At 41.0% G+C, this 19072-nt stretch overlaps 1 protein-coding gene and 1 long non-coding RNA gene across 2 annotated transcripts in view; one reads left to right on the top strand and one right to left on the bottom strand.

Moving 5' to 3' along the window:
* The window catches only part of LOC117282246, a 537046-nt gene that overhangs the window by 404254 nt on the left and 113720 nt on the right, over nucleotides 1-19072 (bottom strand). The gene's annotated exons all lie outside the window — the stretch shown is intronic.
* Nucleotides 1-19072, top strand: part of LOC111863630 — a 364157-nt gene that overhangs the window by 231421 nt on the left and 113664 nt on the right. Inside the window, exon 2 of the mRNA XM_023850124.2 lies at nucleotides 11508-11707. Coding sequence (XP_023705892.1) covers nucleotides 11508-11707 — 200 coding nt within the window. The remainder of the gene's footprint in view (nucleotides 1-11507; nucleotides 11708-19072) is intronic.

Below are 19072 nucleotides of genomic sequence, written 5' to 3'. Positions count from 1 at the left end.
AGGAAAACACAAACACAGAAGAAATGCGGGGAGAGATCCATGCTTAGAGTTGGATTCGAAACAACTATCGCAGTGTTTGAGGGGACAAAGGAATTCGATACCTTAGCTCAAGCGACCACTGTTATCGGCTACTTCATATTTCCTACACGTAAAACTGAAGTCATGACATGCGTACCGCTACAGATGAAACTATGATTTCATATGAATGTTATATTAAACAGTCTGAAACAGCCTGTCAAGACTTCGAATAAAAATAATAGATATTATGCCACTGGAGTTAAAACAGAACGAATGCTATGCGAATCGAGTGTATTCTGCAAATCGCGTTCAGAACAAAACTTCATCTGATGCATCGATATGGAAAATCGGCTTCGTTTTCACAAACGGAAAAATGCAAAGATTTACTCGTAATTCCGACAGGCAGTTTTTGTAAATACGCAGCAGAGATATTTATTGTAAAACTAACGAAGTGAATTCCGCTGGAATGGATAACTGTAAACAAACACTGCTGCTCAAATTCATGCACGATGTGTCTTCCTTCCGTGCTTGAGTAGCCTCTCATTATAAATTTATGAACTTTATATACATATGGAATATTTCGATGGACACAAATCGATAACTGGCTACTCATTTTCAGAACAAATATCGCGCACCATGTATTTTTACAGTAATTGGTGATGCGATCCTCAGCAACAAACATTAATTTCGTTTATGTAGTCAGTTATATACTGCGCCGTACTAACTGTCGAGTTTGAACGTGTTAACACTAGAACGGCGACGAACAGAACTGGCAGGAGACGGTAACAGCCTATTTTGATATGCCATTTCGTCATTCGACTGACGGGATTCAGGATAGTGCGTTGCAACCAGCATCAAAACAGAATTCCTCCAAAACACGAAAGAGCCGTTCATTGCCATAATACCGCGATCCAGCTTCCGCTGTTCGGATGCTTGTTGCTTCGCCATAAAGGACATGTTGTGAAGGATATGTTTCATCAGATCTTTCAATTTCTCATGAAATATTACCACAAAATCCTACTGTGTCATTTGTGCTTTAGAGTATATTGTTTTAGTTACATCTGGGATCTCCTCCTCCCCTCCTCCTCCTCCTTCTTCTTCTTCTTCTTCTTCTTCTTCTTCTTCTTCTTCTTAGTCTAGTCCTGTTTCTCCCACTTGGAGCATAGGACATCCGTGAAGCGCTTCGTTTCACTTCAGTTTCTTAATATAAGACAGTTGGTAGGGCTCCACAGACGGGGGTTCAGCCCATCACAAGGCCGCTACCTAACACATATAGATATCCATGCCTTGAGTGAGATTCGAATCCCAGTGTTAGAGTGGGCGAAGACATTTCATGCCTTAGACCACGCGGATTTAGGTAACGTAAACTGCAGCAACTGCATTCGTCAACTTAGGCGCCTCTGCAACAACGTAAGAAACCTTAGCTTATAATTTTGGTTTTGAAGTGAAGTTGAATTCATTATTCATTCCGCAAGTCTTCCTGCTGGAAGTGTTCTTATTACTCGTATGCAAGTACAGAAGTGAGCATCCCTTGAAATGTCTCTCCGACTCTGAATAATTAAACTCTTCTGTAGCTGTACCAGAGCGTGAACCGAAAGCGGCACATAGAAATATAAGACATGTCACTACAACATATTCCTCCTCGTTGTGTAAGTACTGCACTTAGAATCAGTGATTCAGAACCATCCTTGCACTACGTCAGGGTCAACATCACTGAAACACAGATTGATTCCGAGGGCTTTTCAAACTGAACAGCTTAAATAATGTTGAACAACACAGCAAAGCGACTATGATACGAATATGCAAGGAGACTGCTACAGCCTCTTTACACATACTAATTAATCAGACATTCGCTATAAGAGAGTGAGACATTTCGCATGAAGCAAACAATAAAATTCATAGATGTGAAACAATGTGTACCGACCCTGATCATGGAGAGAGAATTAAGCTCCGAAACATCGGTGTTTAGCTTAAACATGACTTGCCTAATCCACCAAAGGATATGAGTGAGTATAGACACTGATAAACAGAACACTGAAACGGAAAGATGTAAATAGAATATGTTAACTGGATCTCTTGTCATCAAAGCAGGGCGTTTCCATTTTACAATGGGGAAGAAGGGTTCCAAACATCTCGGGTAGGTGCGAACACGCAGTCGCGGACAGCGGACGCAGTTGGGTTCTTCAGTTTGCTGTTTGGCCTAGGGCAAAGCTAGCACTCCACATAATGCAAAAACCATTATTTTATTAAATGTTACAAAGGGCCTCGCATTTTAGTGTTTTTTAAACACTTCAGGGTTTCAGAGAGGGCGAGATACTTTTGCTGTGGGTGAGTGACATGGTTTCAAGGCCTCTCTAGCACTGATGTGGGTAATTAGGCAAAAAAAGAGATAAACTAGAAATTCTATGAACTCAGAACTGTTTTCCATACTTTTCGATAGAATGAAACCTGAGTTACGAACAGCCATAAAAAAGACAAAGTTGTCCACGTGCTTAACTAATTAAGCACTATGCCATGAAGACGCATGGGGGAATGGATGTATAGACCCTCGTTTTCTTGTCCTCGGCACTAGTTGGAGGTGTGGTCAGCTTTACGTCCCAGCCGATTTGCCCTCGGGGAAAGAGCCCCTGGTATCCATCGGATAGGAAGCTGGATAGGCACCAGAGCCGGCCTGGACGCTGCGGAGAAATGAAAACTGCTGCTCCCACCGGGACTCGAACTCCAATTCCTTGGCCGTTCAGCCCGTAGCCAGTCGGAATACCGACTGCGCTATCCCTGCTCTTACGAACGAGCTATGGATATTAAAATTGTATCAAGTGCAGTGTAGATTAAGCAATATGAAAGGTATAGAGCAAGGAAGGAATTAAATATGCGATCCATATGTGAAAGAAGTACACAGGTACAGAAGTAACTGCTGTTGCCCTCTGATATAACTGACAGCAGCAGCTCTGCAAAGCGTGTGATACAGTGGGTATTGTAACACCGTAAGAACATGGCTACGGAGTCAGAGGAGGCTTACGTGTAATCTGTGGAGGAGAGGAGGAAATGATTTTTCAGATTTTTGGCGTCCAAGGAGTGACAGATTCCGTCTAAGAACGTGTCTTTAAGATCTACAGCCTACGGGGCATGTCTTGAACATTTTACATAGTTTCTTTTTTATAATGGGATCCTCTATCAATGGCAACTATTACCGGTTTGTTCAGGTTATTTCAAAATTTCGAACTTGCAGAGGGCGGTGTTACGTCAACATTGCATATCAGAACCGGACAAATGTAGGCTGACAATACTCTCTTCTTCTCTACGCTTCTTTCTGTGGAGGCACACGATCAGACTGAAGTGTCCTGATGTCCTGTTTTATCATCGGTAGACGTAAGTGTATCAAGAATGCAGTCACGTAAGTTGAAACGTTACATTTTTAATCTGGCCCGTCATCAAATACATTCAAAAGCATTAACTAATCAGCCAATTAACTAAGAAACTGACTGACTTATTAATATTTGCAGCAATGTCAACCTTTAGAAGGTAATAGATGTTGTTATCTGTTCTAAACATTAGGTCCATATTATGTAACCTGAGAGTTCACAGAAGTCCGCTACTGATTCCCACTCTAAGTCAAATGAATCAAGTTCACATCGTTCTATCTTATTTCCTTAAGATCCATTTCAATGTTATCTTCCGCCTCCGCCGAGTCTTCCAAATTAAGTATTTTCTTCATGATTTCCGACAAAAATTTTGGGTGCATTACCTTCCCTTCCTGTCAGTGTTACACGCCCAGCCCATCACATTCCAACTTATATCATCGTCCTATGATTTTTTTTCTTTGGCGCTACAGTCCCAATTTGGGCCCTGGCCTTCCTCCATGAAACTCTCCGTTTCACTTTGGCTAACTGGATCTTAGACATTCGGTAGGATTCCTTTGGCGAGTGATCAGCACGTCACAAGGCCTCTACCTGTACACAAACACAAAAAAACGCACGCAAACATAAACACTAAACATCCATGCTTTGTGTGGGATTCGAACCCACGATCCTGGCTTCCAACAGAGCGAAGACGGTGCATGCCTCAGACCGCTTGGCTACAGTGACTGGCACCCTATGATTATTCTGCGAGAAATATAATTTATGAACCTAATTATGCAAGTTTCCCCATACTGCCCGTACTTCCCCTTCTTAGGTCTGAACAGGTCTACTTTTCTCATTAAATTCCGATATAAATGATTTTACAGAATTCTTCACCCGCAATACGCGACCACTTGAAAGCTTCCATTCTGCGCTTGTCCCCTGCCGTACGGTGAAGTGTAGAGCAAGCATTTGTTATCTTCGTTAGAAATACTAACGCTGAGGCCGAGCCCGTCCTACTTCAGAACGAAACGTTTCATTCTTCTGGGGGGGTGGGGGAAGGGGGGCATCACGATGCTGTCAGCACCTACATTCTACGTAGCGAGGCAAGGCAGGACGACTGATGAATGGCGAACTGAAAAATATGAAAGGAAGCGATCGAGGTACAATATCCCCACATTCTCTTGGCGAGAGTCAGGAGAACCACGAAAAACCTGTCCGGAATGCCGATGTCCTTTCCGAGATTCTAACCAAGAACTTCTCGAATACTAATCTGCAGAACTTAAGGCCGGTAATTTCATTTTAAAGTTAAGGTAGTTCCTGAGAAAAGAGCCTGGTGATACACACGGTATCACCGATTTCACGGAACTGTCGGCGATTTTGGTGAAGGCGAATTACTTTAGAGAAAGACTTCATGCCTTCACCTATTACTGACAGAGCGGTTCATGTGGCAAGGATAGGGGAAACAGAAGCGCATTTACAATTGTAGTCGGAAGATATGGATGGAAAAGCAGCCCTGAAGACCTAGAAGACGATTCGACAATCATAGTGACAAGGATTTGAAAGAAACAGGATCGTGGAGTGTGAACTGAATGAAATTGTTTCGGTGGGGGGGGGGGTTATAGCTTCGGGCTTTTCTGAGCCGGATAATTAACGCAGGTTTCCATAAGGGACAGGAACTTTCTTCACCAGTTCTACGACTGTCAGAAGCTCAAGAAGGACACTACTCCATGAAGCCAGCATGTCAGTGTTGCATGTGCGGCTTAGGGGAATCACTTTTGCATCCGAAATACACGAACACCAATGAATTATGCAAAACAGTAAGAGACATTCGAAATACCGCCCTTGTAGCATAAATTTTTACAAAGTTCACACAAGAAAAGCAGAAGATTAAGTCGTTACTGTAACTAAACTCGGCGCCATAAAAGCGCATAAGGGGAAATGGAAGTAGCATTCAGTGCATATTCAGTCTCTGCATTAGATGAAGGTACGTGGCCAGTGTCGCGCTCCGGTTGTTTTTACACGCGGGGGAAATGTCCCATATAAATATATGTCTGTAATAAGGAAAAGAGACATCTAAACGTCATCAGAGTCAATTACCGTAAAAGTGGAATAAATTAAACGTTCTCCTGGCATTTAACAAAGTCCTACGTAATTCCGGTATAAAGGGGAAGTATTCTTTCAAATTACATCCTTCATATTCTTATCCTATTTTTACTGCCAAGAGGGAAACGTGGAGTGTGAGGTAACTAATCATGATGGATTTCTGTTAATTCATTTGGCTGTTACCCTACTGGGTAATAATCTTACATCCACCCTACAACCCGAACCAGTCACGTTAAATACAAAAGCACAACTGCAACGAAGGCAGAGCACACAACTATAATCCCTATAAATTCAAGAAAAACTGGCACACCAACGAATTCTATATTTCAGGAGAAAAAAGTTTTAAGCATACTGTATCCTTAATAATTACGGGCCACAGACGTGCACGAGAAAAGCAAAATATGATAAGACTACATAAATATGGGTGACAGCTGCTTTGAACTAGAAATCTTGCATTCGGTATAGAAAGATCTCAGACCATGCATTCTATTAAAAGTACCATCAAAGTTTCCTAGGATTGCATGATCTTTCAGTGGCATGTGGGACATGCCTTGCTAATATCCACGTACTACGTATGTCTTCTTAATATTTGGTACTCCATATTTCAACAATATTGTAGCTTACTGTTCCATGTTGTGAAAGTTTACGAGACAGTTATGACCACGGAAAAATTTATCTTCCTCTATAAGTCATAATTAACATAGTAAATTTATGTTAAACGTGTAAATCTAATATTTACATGCATAAACTTATATACAATGAGGATGGTAGTACTGGACCGAAGCATGTCTTGGAATTGAAATTATTCATGGAAAGAAATTTGTATTCACGGACTATAGCATCTGTAATATTCGAAGTGCCCAGTAACTTGGTGATCGGGGTGATTTGGAGGACAGACTTTGCTTTCATTTATACAACATACGCCTATTCTTCTCAACTTTTATTGGTTCAAACCTTTATTCAGTTCGAAGCATGGAGTTGGTAGCCGAAATAGTTCTCAAGAATGACACTTCGCTAGATGGACTGAACTTATCTGAAGCAATATTATATTTAAGCATCCTGTTACACTCTACACAATGTATGACACAAACTCCGTCCTAAGTGCAACAATTTATTGTAGTTCTTTTGTCTTCTTTTCTTCTACACTACATGTTTCGGCCGTAAATGGCCATCATCAGGTGTATTTCTCTCACGTAGCTATTACACTGCAGGTAGTTTAAAATTTAAAAACACCCGCTTTCTTAATTGTTCATTTCTCCGTTGTTAAGAGGTCCCGATATATCAGAATCCCCTTGCTGATGTCTGTCAGATATGTACAAAATCTTTGTTAATATACATACGTCAATTTGATTTTTGAATTTTGGTGTTTTTAAAATTTTCAATTTAAATTTAAAAATTTGTTAAATTTTAAAATTTAAAATTCCAAATTCGCTAGATTCAATTCAAATTCAAAATTATTCTGAAGCATCAAACGTCAATGGAATTAATCGTAAGTTGCTATGGACGTTAGTGGCACAGCAATTTTAGACGTGTTCACATTCTCATCGACTGCTGAAGAGACAAAAATAAACGAACATAGAAACAGAGAACCACTGTGTCCCTATGAACTGCAACTCTTCAGGGACTGACTCCTCTAGATTATCAACAGAGTTCGACACATTTTAGGATACTGTGTCACTCAGTTCCATTGCGTTAGAAATAAATTCCACAGAGATTTTTGTTTCGAAATCTAGTTAAATTCCGTATAATTCTAACCTTGTTTCCCAAATACACGTACAATAGGATTCCTTCACCTCAACAGATTCCAACATAGATTGCAACTGAACTTACACTCATGTAAGCAGAAAGTAATATGATGATGGGGGGAAACACACCAAACAGCTTAATAATTTATTCTAACTGAATACCACCGGTGATTCCGAAACGCTTCTGCAGAACACTAGTGTTTCGCAAGCTGGGCCGAGATATCCCGCCACTGAAACCTAGCAATGGCAGTTTTCTTCCAGTTTCTCACAAAATTAACTTAATGGATAGAATTTCCTTAATTTTACATATTTCCGCAATTTCTTGTACACATTATCAAATGTCTTTTGTCTCTGGTAGGTTCGCCTTGTTTACGATAACGATTATTACCGTTATATTCTTATTATTAATATTGTTGTGCAGTTCATGGACTGGCATCCTGAACTCGGGCTTAGACGCTCATAGTGCTGAATCCTAGAAGATTCAAAATTTTATAGCTTGCAAGTGCAAATACCGTATTTACGCATGTAGAGGCCGCGTGCGTGTATAGGCCGCAGCATAATTTTCAGACAGAAATTATAGAAAAAATAATTTTCTTGGAATATTATTTCAGGAGTAGAACATCCTGTATTACTAATTATGAATATAATTTTTTTTAATGAAGTGTGATTTCGAATAGAAGCCGCACCCCAGTTTTCCTCTTGAATTTTTGGCAAAAAATGTGCGGCCTATACATGCGTAAATACGGTATGTTATTTATTATTATTATAAACCAAAGCACTTTCTCTCGCTCATATTTTACGATCACTCTTATTGGCGTTCTCAGGCTACCTTCATTTTATTGAAATACATCAATATCCTTAATATGACGTTATACTTTCTTAGGTCAAATAGTAACAGTATTATTTCAATCTATACATATATATACTTTATGTATTTTCTTATACCGAGTTAGAAAGTAAAAGGAATAAAAAAGTAATTCAATTGCTATAATTAGTAATCAGTTTTACTGGTTTTCTCAAAATTATCTTGTTTATTGATACTGTTTTTCTTGTTCTTATCGTCCTTATGCCTTTCTCTATTGTGTAATGTAGAAATGCTAATTATCCCGCTGTGCTATTTCCTACACTGGCCCTTTGGCTGTTGTACTTATGCTCACGCTTATCTACGACATTATTAATAGCATCTGCACTGTGCTCTTCCTGTAAATGGCCCTGTAGCTGTTGACTCGCAGCACTGAAACTATAAATGATTTTTTATTATTTGCGCAGACCTTAATATTGTCACGTGTGTGGGGTACGCGACGAAAATAACGGATTCTAGTTGGGATGATTGGATTTATTGGCACTTCGGGTACAGTCTCTCTCAATTTCAATTAATACAGCGCCATCGCCGACTTACACAGTTTAAAGTTCACCGTTGCACACGCACTAGAATTCTCTGTCTTCGTTGGTCGTCTCCTGGCAACGGACCTCAGCACAGAAAATAGCACTTCAAATCGCTATTGAAATCTTCTTGTTATTTCGTCTTCAATCACTTTGTACTTCTCTGTCCTAATTTGAGCTCAGCTAACTTTCACAATTCACTAAGGACGTGCTCAATTCTCGTCCTTGTACTCTCAACTGTTGAACTAATCAACGCTACAACAGATCCTCCTTACGTAGGCTCCGCAAGGACCATACAAAAAACACACTTCACGTGATTGTTACCCAGGTAGTTCAATGGCGCGCTGCCTGCTTCCTAGCAACGAGCTATAACATTCATCGGAATTTCTTTTGGCTTATTTTGGACTTCACCCATCGTCTGGCATATAAAAGACAAAAAATACCACGACGTTTCGGAGACTGGATCTGTCTCCGTCTTCAGGTGGTTAGGGAAGGATAAACCTACTCAGTTGGGCCCCTTAGAAAGAGCTAGTCTCAATCACTGGTCCTGGATATGCCAGACGATGGGTGAAGTCCCAAATAAGCCAAAAGAAGTACAGTATACACCATCGTCAGAATCCTTTCAAGTCTATCATTCATCGGAATGTTTGCGTTCGCCTATCGCGGAGTGTTTATCGAGCCGTTGCCTAGAAACGGGTTGCATAACCCGGTTGTTCCATTGTTGTGTGCGTGTACTACTTAGCAACGGCTGTTTCTGTGGCTCAACCGTTCTTGCATGGAGCAAATGCTCCATATACTTCCCACTACTAATACTGTTGTAAGTTCGAATGATAGCATGAATGTATCAGATTCTAAGCAAGGAGCAACATGGTGTCAAGGAGCTACCTAAAGGTTTTGGAACCAATGAACTACAACCGTGGTCGATGAACTCCAGGATTTTATACATCTAATAGCAAAATCCGCCAATGGACAAGATCCTGAGCCACCTTCATTCAGCTCCGCTCCTCACAGCAATCTTCATGTTTTCTTTCAATCTCGCTAAAATTATGTAAGCTTAATCTTTAAAATGTTTTCGATTTATTTAGATATCTCTAGAAAAGAATGTTTTGCTCATGTATTGCATTTTGAAGTAAGACATTCAGTGAAATTTCTCACAATTGGAACACAGCTTTGGAAGGGGGATAGAAACGTAAACATAATTTTGGCACGGAAATGTGTTCGAAAAGAGACATTTCAAAAATCTACGAATTGGAAGAATAAGAAAGAACAGATTACTGAGAATGACCTCAAGAATATTTATGGAAAGAAAGTGGATTGAATCCTTTGAGGGTCATGTCAAACTCGAGGCCTTAGTATCCGTGGGTTTGAATCCTCTGGGTCTGTACTACGAGTACTCACGAAGTTATACTGAGAGAGAATACTGGGGTACTTTTTGTCTTAGCACACAAACTTTAATATAAGTATAATTCCGTTGAGAGGCCGTTTTCATTTGGAACAAAATATGCGCGGCTATAAAATTCTAACGTTAAGTGCCATATAATTTCCTTTATAAATATTTCTCTACGCACCGAGCAGTGTTTCTATAATGATTCGATGTTAACAGAATTCTTAAACTATATTTTCATTTTAACCGGATTCTCAAAGCTTTTCGTTCATGACAAGAATATGAGATGAAACTAATTCATAAAGAAATAATGTAAAGTTAGAAACTGATCTATGAGCAAGAAAGTGGTGAAAATTCCAATCACGTTTGTTGTTATCTTTATAAGTATATATTATTTAGCAAAGACACCTACTGTGTTGTCACATAGTATTTAACACCCGGCCTTGCAAGGGTCAAACGTGTAAGGAAATATCACGGTTCATAGGGTACCAAGAGGTGCGGTTGCAGATGAAAATACCCACGCAAATACTTTGTTTCTGTTATTTCCTGCCGACATCACTCAGTTTCATGTAGTTATCTTTATATCGCGTTGCTGATAAACGGCATCATTTAGAACGTCATAAAAGGAAATATTATTTGGAAGAGCACTGGGTTCTGGACTGTGACAACTCATGGAAGTATCGGACAAAGCCGAGTCCAAAGATTTCTTTTTGCTACTTTGGTTTACCCTTCGACCATGAAGGTGGGGGCAGTACGTTCCACCGAAACATCAGTAAACTTGTACCAGACACACGGCATCCCAAAGTAAAATATATTATTCTTCAGTCTGTGCCACGAGAAAATAGAATCTAATATAATATCGGGAATAAAACATGAACATCTGTGACGGCAAATGGATTAGTTACATCTGGTTTCACTTATTTAACGACACCTTATTAACTATAGAGATCATAATTAAAATCCAAGTTTGGTACCAAAAAATACGAGTAGACTACTTTCTTTCAGTTTACTCGAAAACAAATTCATCGGCGGGATGAAAATTCGAATGATCAATGTCAATGAAACTGCGATTTTGGAAGGACCCCGACAGAAGTTGTCGTGATATATTCAAGGCTTTTATGAGAAGATTTGTCTGTACTGACTGAGGAAATCCACGAAAACATCAGAAGTCATCATAACTTGTCGAATGATCGAGTTTAGCAGCAGGACTACTTTAATATAGATCACAATTACGAGAGATTGTCTGTAAAGATTCAGAAAATCTGCGAGGTTATGAGACAGGACACAACCGCCCTTCTCGAATACGAGCCCAGATTGCGAAGAGGCGCGTATCAGACAGGACGAGTCGAGATTGGAAATGGGACGTTTGCAATATGAGTCAGGAGTGCTAACTATTGTGCCCACACGCTCGGTCCCACAGGATTTCATCCAGACCACATCTCATTCCTGAGTTAACTAGATCTAAAACATGATTGAACAGAATATCATTCTGAAGCTGACACGATATCTATATTGTTCTGCGTTGTGTTTCAGGCTCCAGCAATCTGGCTCGGGAACAGCGTAGCTATGAGAACCATAGGAGCACCAAACACAGGGTGGCGGACGCGGGGAACCTGGTACAAAATAGCGTTAGCTCGTCTATCTTCACCACTGAAAACTGCACTGTGGTCACCGCCCAGACTGCCAGCACCACCACTCTCCCCTGTGGGGTCAAGAAGTTTGGCAACGGAGTTGTAAGTAGAAACACTAAGCATGATGTGTAATGTGGGACTACCAACATTCAACAGGCTGCTTTGATAGCTTTTCAGTGTAAAATCAGATAAATGTTCGTACTAAAAGGACACGTCTTTTTAAGAGCAGAAATATTAATAATTAAATTCGTAAGGACTCAAGTATGATCCAGAGACACATTCCTTACTGCGTTTCCTTGCCTTATTTGCATAACTGATATGAAATGGAGAATATTTCTTGATACGTTCATAGTTATTCAGCGGTGACGGAATTATCTAGTTTTATTAAAACCGAAGGTCCATTACTGGCTTCAGACCGACCAAATGCTGGGCACTACCCTGAAGCATATGAATCTAGTCGACCACTTCAAACACAATTTTCCGAAGTTCACTCAATCTTCCTTCGGAACCTGACAGTCACTCATATAGTTAAGAAATTATCTGGTTTTTAAGAAATCTGGAAGTTCATTACCGTTTTCACGAGAACTCGGCTCTAGTCCCTTTCCTGAACCAGAAGAATGCAGTCTACACTCCCAGAAGAACTTTCTCTAATACATACTTAATACTGCCTTCATCTACACGCAGGTCCCGCATATGGTGCCTGGACTCCCACATGTTTGGGACATAAGAGTAAGTAAATTCAGTAAAATTGTCCCTGTACATAATAATTAAGCACTACGCCATGGATGCGTATGGGGGAGATGATGTATAGATCCACATTTTCTTGATCTCGGTACTAGTTGGAGGTAAATAATCAGCTTCACGCCCTGGCCGCTTTACTCCCGGTACCCTTTTGGATAGGATGTTGAGTGGACCCCAGAGCAGGTTTCGGTGACGTGGAGAAGAGAAAATTCTTGACCCTACCGGGACTGGAACTATGACCCTTCGGTCGTCCAGCCCGTAGCGAGCTGCTATTACGACTACTCTATCATGCTTGGTATATAAACCTGAACATTTTGTTGCATATTGTAGCATTATATATGTATAGATCCTATTTTATTTACTGTTTATTATATTTTGCTTTCTTGCTGTTCGATGCTCGTTGCTTGTAGTAAGATTCGTTGCAGTATAGTGTGTAGTACGTTCTTGTCTCATCTTGTTTCATTTCGTCTATTACAGATTCGTGAATTTTTGTAGTTTTCATTGTCCACTATTGGCATTGTTGCTGAGTAGGTTTGTGTATGACTAACGTACGTCGTTTCATAATGCTGATTTGAGATTGTATAGGGTAGGCATTACAGTAGACAGACGTGGCTTAAAATGAAATTAAAAAGATAAAATTTTTGTATGGATATGACTGCCAAAATCGTCTAAATTCTATCATTTATACAAAGTATTGTCACATGTTAAGTAACTATACAAAAAGTTTGGATTGGTAGTCCGAATTTTTGGACTCTTAAAACTCATAACTACAATTAATTACAGCGCTGTCGCTATTCACACACTCTATAATTTACTAAAGCACGAATTAAACCTTCTCAGTTTCCTATGTTTCCACTAGTCGTCACCTGGTAACTGTTCCCAAAGCAGCTGATTTTTCCGCTTACGTGTCCCACGGCCTCTCATAACTACTTACTCTACATGGCCGAAAACCCTGATCACTGTCTGCCTCCTAGCCGCGTCTTTCCGTCATTGGATATTACTGACTGCCAGCAGACCCCACACAATCTCGACTCAAAGCCCGAACTGGCTCCTCTATATAGTCTCGGGGCGGACCCCACAGACAACATCGCCTACAGCAGTTCTCCTACTGTTGCGTGTAGAACTGCTGCTATGCTGACGTGGTGTTTAATGTGTCGTAACCTAGTAACTGACGTTCCTTCTTATTCAAGTATTCCGACTTTCAGCGGACATGCTAAAATATTCTCAAAACCATGAGGGACAAACATAAGGAGGACAACTTCATTGGTGTATATTATACAGTTAGATGTAAACTAACATAATTGTTGATTTTAAAATTGCAACCGAACGACTAAAATATGTTCATATATTTCGAGCTGGAAGGTCGAGAACGCTTTCTTAAATTATCGCCTGACAGAATTTTTTTAATTACCGACAGCGACTCCAGAATATTCACAGGAACATCTCCTAAACTGTAAGTTTCAAAATTAAAGAGAACGCTATGTAAGGCTATGGTTTAACTCGCTGTTCACAAAGCAAAGGTGAAATAAAACGGCTTGCATTTCCCGCATTAAGGGCACGGTGTCTGGAGTAAGAAGCGAGCAACATGAAACATAGCTATATGCCTATATAGTATTTGCAAGAATAAAACTTTATCTTCAAAACTAAATGACGTTGCTTCAGTTATTTAGTATTGAGGGGGTGGGTTACACCATGCACCGCGACCAGTTTGATCTATTGTGCGTCCTCCTTTTGAATTTCTACTGTCTCCATACCCTACCGGTACTGGTGCTTGCTATCGTTCCCTTTCTGCCAGCGAGGTTTCGGCCTTCTAGTGGCAGTGGTATCGGATAGTCCCTTTCTGTCAGTGAGGTCGTCCCTCCTCTGGCAGTGGTATCTAAGATCCCCCATCTACCGGAGGCATTGGAAACTACTAGGGCGGGAAATTTGCCTAATTTAGCTCAGAGGTCTCCTAGAGACATGAGGTTCTTTTACGTGCCGTAAATCTACGACACGGGACCCACGGCTTAAAGTCCCTCCCGGAGGACTTGTTCCCTGAATTTTTCCGCCCTTAAAAATTCCACGACCTCCGCCGGGTTTGAACCCGCGTACTTGAGTCATGAGGTGGGAACGTTACCCCTAGACTACGGAGGCCGATTAATGACGTTGCTTACAACCAAATGAGCCAAAAACGTTGAAAATAAAAAAATGAACTGTATCCCGATTACAGTTAAGACCACTAAGGAACAATTCCTTTTGTTAACTATTCTGGGTACATCTTTGGCCTATTTTCCTTACTTTGACAAGCAAAAGTAAGCTTATGCGATCTCCATGTTTAACTGTCGCCTCAGTGATATCTCCCATCACGGTTTCCTAATTATCATACTTAGTTATATATCTGGATTCGCATTTCATGGAGACGTTAGAATGAGCCAAGTGCGGCAAGAATTTGTATCATTATTTTTTGTGGGACAACATGCAATTAAACGAAAATGTACATTTCTACTCTACTTTCCTTATTTCAAACAAGAATTTCTGGAAAGAACTAATCACCTAATTTCCTTTAATATGACAAGGGCCGCAGAGAAAATGAAAAAATAGGAGACAGACAGCAGGGTGATTTCATAAGCCTCCTAACAACACTTACGGGGAATACACAAGGTGATCTCGTTATCTTAAAAAAAGAGATGCGTTACAAAGACAAAAGACAAGATGATCTAATGACCTCTTTCTATTTCATAAAAATAAAGAAACTATGCTAAAAATGAAAAGAGGCTTATGAGATCCGCCTTGCTGTCCGTGCCTGCGTGTCCCCTCTAATGTCTGAAAGCCGGAATAGTAGAGCCATAAGACAGCTGTTTCTGGGCAACGGCTAGATTAACACAGTCCCTCTGAAACGAATACACATAGAACAGTACAAAGACTGCTGGATTCGGTGTTTTCTATGCGATCAGTGTTATGTCCTATACTCAGTATGTAGCGGAAGGACAACAGATGATCATTTCTTACCAGAATTTCTAGTTAATTCTAGCTTTCCACAATTCTGCATGCAGAATTTGGTTTGTACGTACACTATTCATTTACGTAATATGATAGCACTAGTCGCTCTAGAGTAACTCCTAACGCATTATGTTCAACACAAATAAGTGAACATATAAATGGTTTCACTTCCAGTGCACTGAATCAATAAGCATGGAATATCGTCATCAGATGCTCCCATCTGTCAGAACCAGGACACAATATTCCTGTTTTCTTTGATTCAATACACTAAATTGTGAAGTTCATGCCAAGAGACGAACAGCTCAGTCAATACACGCGAAATTATACTTCTAATGAAGTTTCTAGACACTTCAGATTTCATTCACGTCCTGCCGTAACAAATTCAATCAACGTAGTGTACGGTGCCTGCTGAATTGAGTTTAGTGGGTTCAAGGCCCAACAACATGGAAGTGACATATCTCTCGTGCTGTGCTGGCGTTTCAGAAGTGATTAACCTCACGAATAGTGGTATCCACACTGCGGTCAAGGAAGGTGTGTGCTCTTTGAAGACAGATCGAAGCGAGCTAGCCTCGAACAAAATTCGGCACACTAGAGAAGCCTCAGCCCCTCTGCATGTCCATAATAATGAAAGCTGCCTCTAACATGGGTCACGCCAGCCTCTCTCATAATGCACCATTCTCCGTGGTCTACCAACCTTAATAATAATATAATTAGAAGCCACTATACACATTATGTGGATGTGCATGGTACCCAAGTTCTCCTTGTAAAGTCTCTAAACAATCACATGGTTCAAGGCTCCGTAATAAAACCCTACGTTATAACAACGCCATAGCACCTTTTGTGTTCCTGCATATACAGTGCTACTCATGGTATATTCCAGGAAACTGACCAAACAAAATTACAGTGTAAACCTTAGAGTTCCGAAATATTATTATAATTTGTACTAACACCATCGACCAGAGCCCTTCGTGAGAAGCTAACAGTCGATTAGCTACTTGAGAAGTTCCTTCCCCTACCCATTAATGGAATATGATAGTTCATTACTATTTAAAAAAAATAGGGTGGGCCCTCTTGCTGAGCCACGTCGTCAAATCATTTTACTGTAGCATCAATTTTAATAATATCCTCTCACCAAAACATAGGTCTCTCAAGTAAGCCTCCTTCCCTCCGAATTTTGTGTATACGAGTATGAGTATATCCTTCTGTCCAAGCTCGCTAAGTTCGCCTCTCACTAATAATACTTGCCGAAGAGAATAAATTATAAGTTAGACAGTGCACCATCACGCTTAAAGCACTTTGTTCTTTACCCTAACAAAATATGTGAACTGTAAATTACTTCATAGCGTTATTCCGACAGGAAAACGGGCTTTCTTTAAAAGGAGACTAGACGGAGATTAGTGGCCAGCTTCAAGCCCCGGCCAATTCAAACCCTGGCAATGAGCCTCCTGTAACCATTAGATAATCAGAACAGCCGACATGAACATTAGGCACAAGTGAAAATCTCTTGCCCGTTCCTGGAATCGAACCAAGATTACGCGATCGTCCATTCTGTAGCGCTATCTCTATAGCGACAGGTCTATCCAGTCTCCAAAAATAACATTCATATACTGTATATTTATACATACATACATACATATATACAAGGAGAATATGTAAACAGGCCAGAAAAGGCAATAACAGCTGCAATGGACGTAACAGGTTTTTGCTATGTGCAACACCAGGCAGCAGCACAGTCCTGCTTCATTACAGTCCAGGTACAGACGCACATAAGTACGTTCGGAAGCAGGTTTCAGTAGTCAAAATGGTGATCGTGCTTGATAAATATACTACCGAAAAGTAGCGTCCTTCTGTGCGTTTTTTGTGGGCAAAAGGGCTCTATACAAAGGATATTATAATGAAACTTTTCCTGTTTATGGTGGGAAGTGTTTGCCGCGTAAAGCGGTTCACAGCTGGAGAGAAAAATTCTCTCAAGGACATTCGAAAGCCTCAGATGATCCCCGACCAGATCGCCATGTTGAGATTGCGATAGAAGCAGCTGTGCAGCGGGTGGACGAGTTGATTCGAGCTGACAGAAGGATAACGACAGGCAGTGTAGCAGCCACACTAGGGTGTTACCATGGTTTAGCATACAGCATAATGCATGATCTTTTGAAGTTTCGGAAAGTGTGCGCACGGTGGGTGCCAAGAGAACTGAAGGATCGAGAAAAAGTTAATATCACTTACTTTTTTTTCTTTGATAGTGGGGTGGACGTAAGTCCCTGTACTCCGGCCACTTCTGGCCTATTGTACCAGCCCTAGATGATAGGTGAGGGTGATTGAGGACCAATTGGTGGAATGAAGATTTGCAGGGGAAACCGAAGTACCCGGAGAAACCCCGCCCCAGCGCCACTTTGTCCACAACAAATCCCGCTTGACCAGACCCGGGGTCGAACCTGGGCCGCCGCAATGGGAAGCCAGCGACTAACCGCTTGAGCTATGGCGCGGCCCATATCACTTACTTACGGTATGCAGATGAAGGAGAAGATATGCCTAACAGGACTGTTACTGGGGGTTGGATCATGGGTGCATCACTACCAACCCGAATCAAAGTGTGCTTAAATGCAATGGAAACATCCCAGTTCATCTTCAACCAAAGGTTTAAGGTCACGCCCTCAGATGGGAAAGTTCTTCATACCGTGTTTTGAGATTCTTATGGACTTCCATTTTCAGAAGTGCGGTGAAAATGTGAATTCTGCAACGTACTGTGAAGTCCTGTTAAAGCTTCGGAATGCAGTTAGCAGAAAACGTCCAGACCAACTGGCAGGAGGGCCGGTCACGGTAGCCGAGCGGTCTAAGGCATGTACTGTCTTCGCTCGCTTGGAAACCGGGATCGTGGGTTCGAATCGCACTCAGGGCATGGATGTTTGTGTGCGTTTTTCTGTGTTTGTGTACAGGTAGAGGCCTTGTGACGAGCTGATCACCCGCCCAAGGAGACCTACCGTATGTCTAAGATCTAGAAAACCCGAAGTGAACGGAGAAGTTAATGGAGGTAGGCCTAGGCCCACTGGGGCTGTAGTGTCAAGAAAAAAATGGGAGGAGGGGTACTGCTGCATCATGACAATGCCAGACCCCATACAGCCCGAGCAACCCAGAAGAGAATTTAAGAGCTGCAGTGGGAACTTCTTGAGCATCCACTTTACAGCCTGGACTTGGCCCCTAGTGGCTTCCATCTGTTTGGGTCGCTAAAATTACCATCTTGATGGCAAAGGTTTCGCTGATGATGAAGAGGTTGAAACGGAAGTGGCTGCGTTAACAGTCAAAAAACTTCTATGTTGTGGGTTTCGAGGCACTGGTAAAGCGATTGGACAGCTGTGTTAATGTTGGTGGAGGATATGTCGAGAAATTTTGTTTCCAGGTAAGAATATCATATGCTTTCAGTTATATATCCATTTGTGATCTATTTACTGACTCTGTCCCGTACACTGATTTGTACGTGTGCATGTGATTATAGTTTTCCCAGATGTGTATAATATTCCAGTGGATATGGCGAAATGCTCGTGTTACTTTTAAAGCATAGCTGTTTCTTGAAGTGCCAAAGTTTTAATGCCGCACTTCATCTATTCCAAGACACTTTTTTTTTTAACATTTTAAAGTTTCTGAAATCGTCGTGCTGCTTACATTTGATGGCGCCTAAGATAATAGCGCAAGGAAAATGCCTTCATACCCACAACATTAGTCGCGGGACAGGACACATAAAGGCGGAAATAA

Source organism: Cryptotermes secundus, unplaced genomic scaffold (assembly GCF_002891405.2).
Source record: "Cryptotermes secundus unplaced genomic scaffold, Csec_1.0 scaffold99, whole genome shotgun sequence".
NCBI classification, from domain to species: Eukaryota; Metazoa; Arthropoda; class Insecta; order Blattodea; family Kalotermitidae; genus Cryptotermes; species Cryptotermes secundus.
This window is presented reverse-complemented; position numbering and strand designations above follow the sequence as displayed.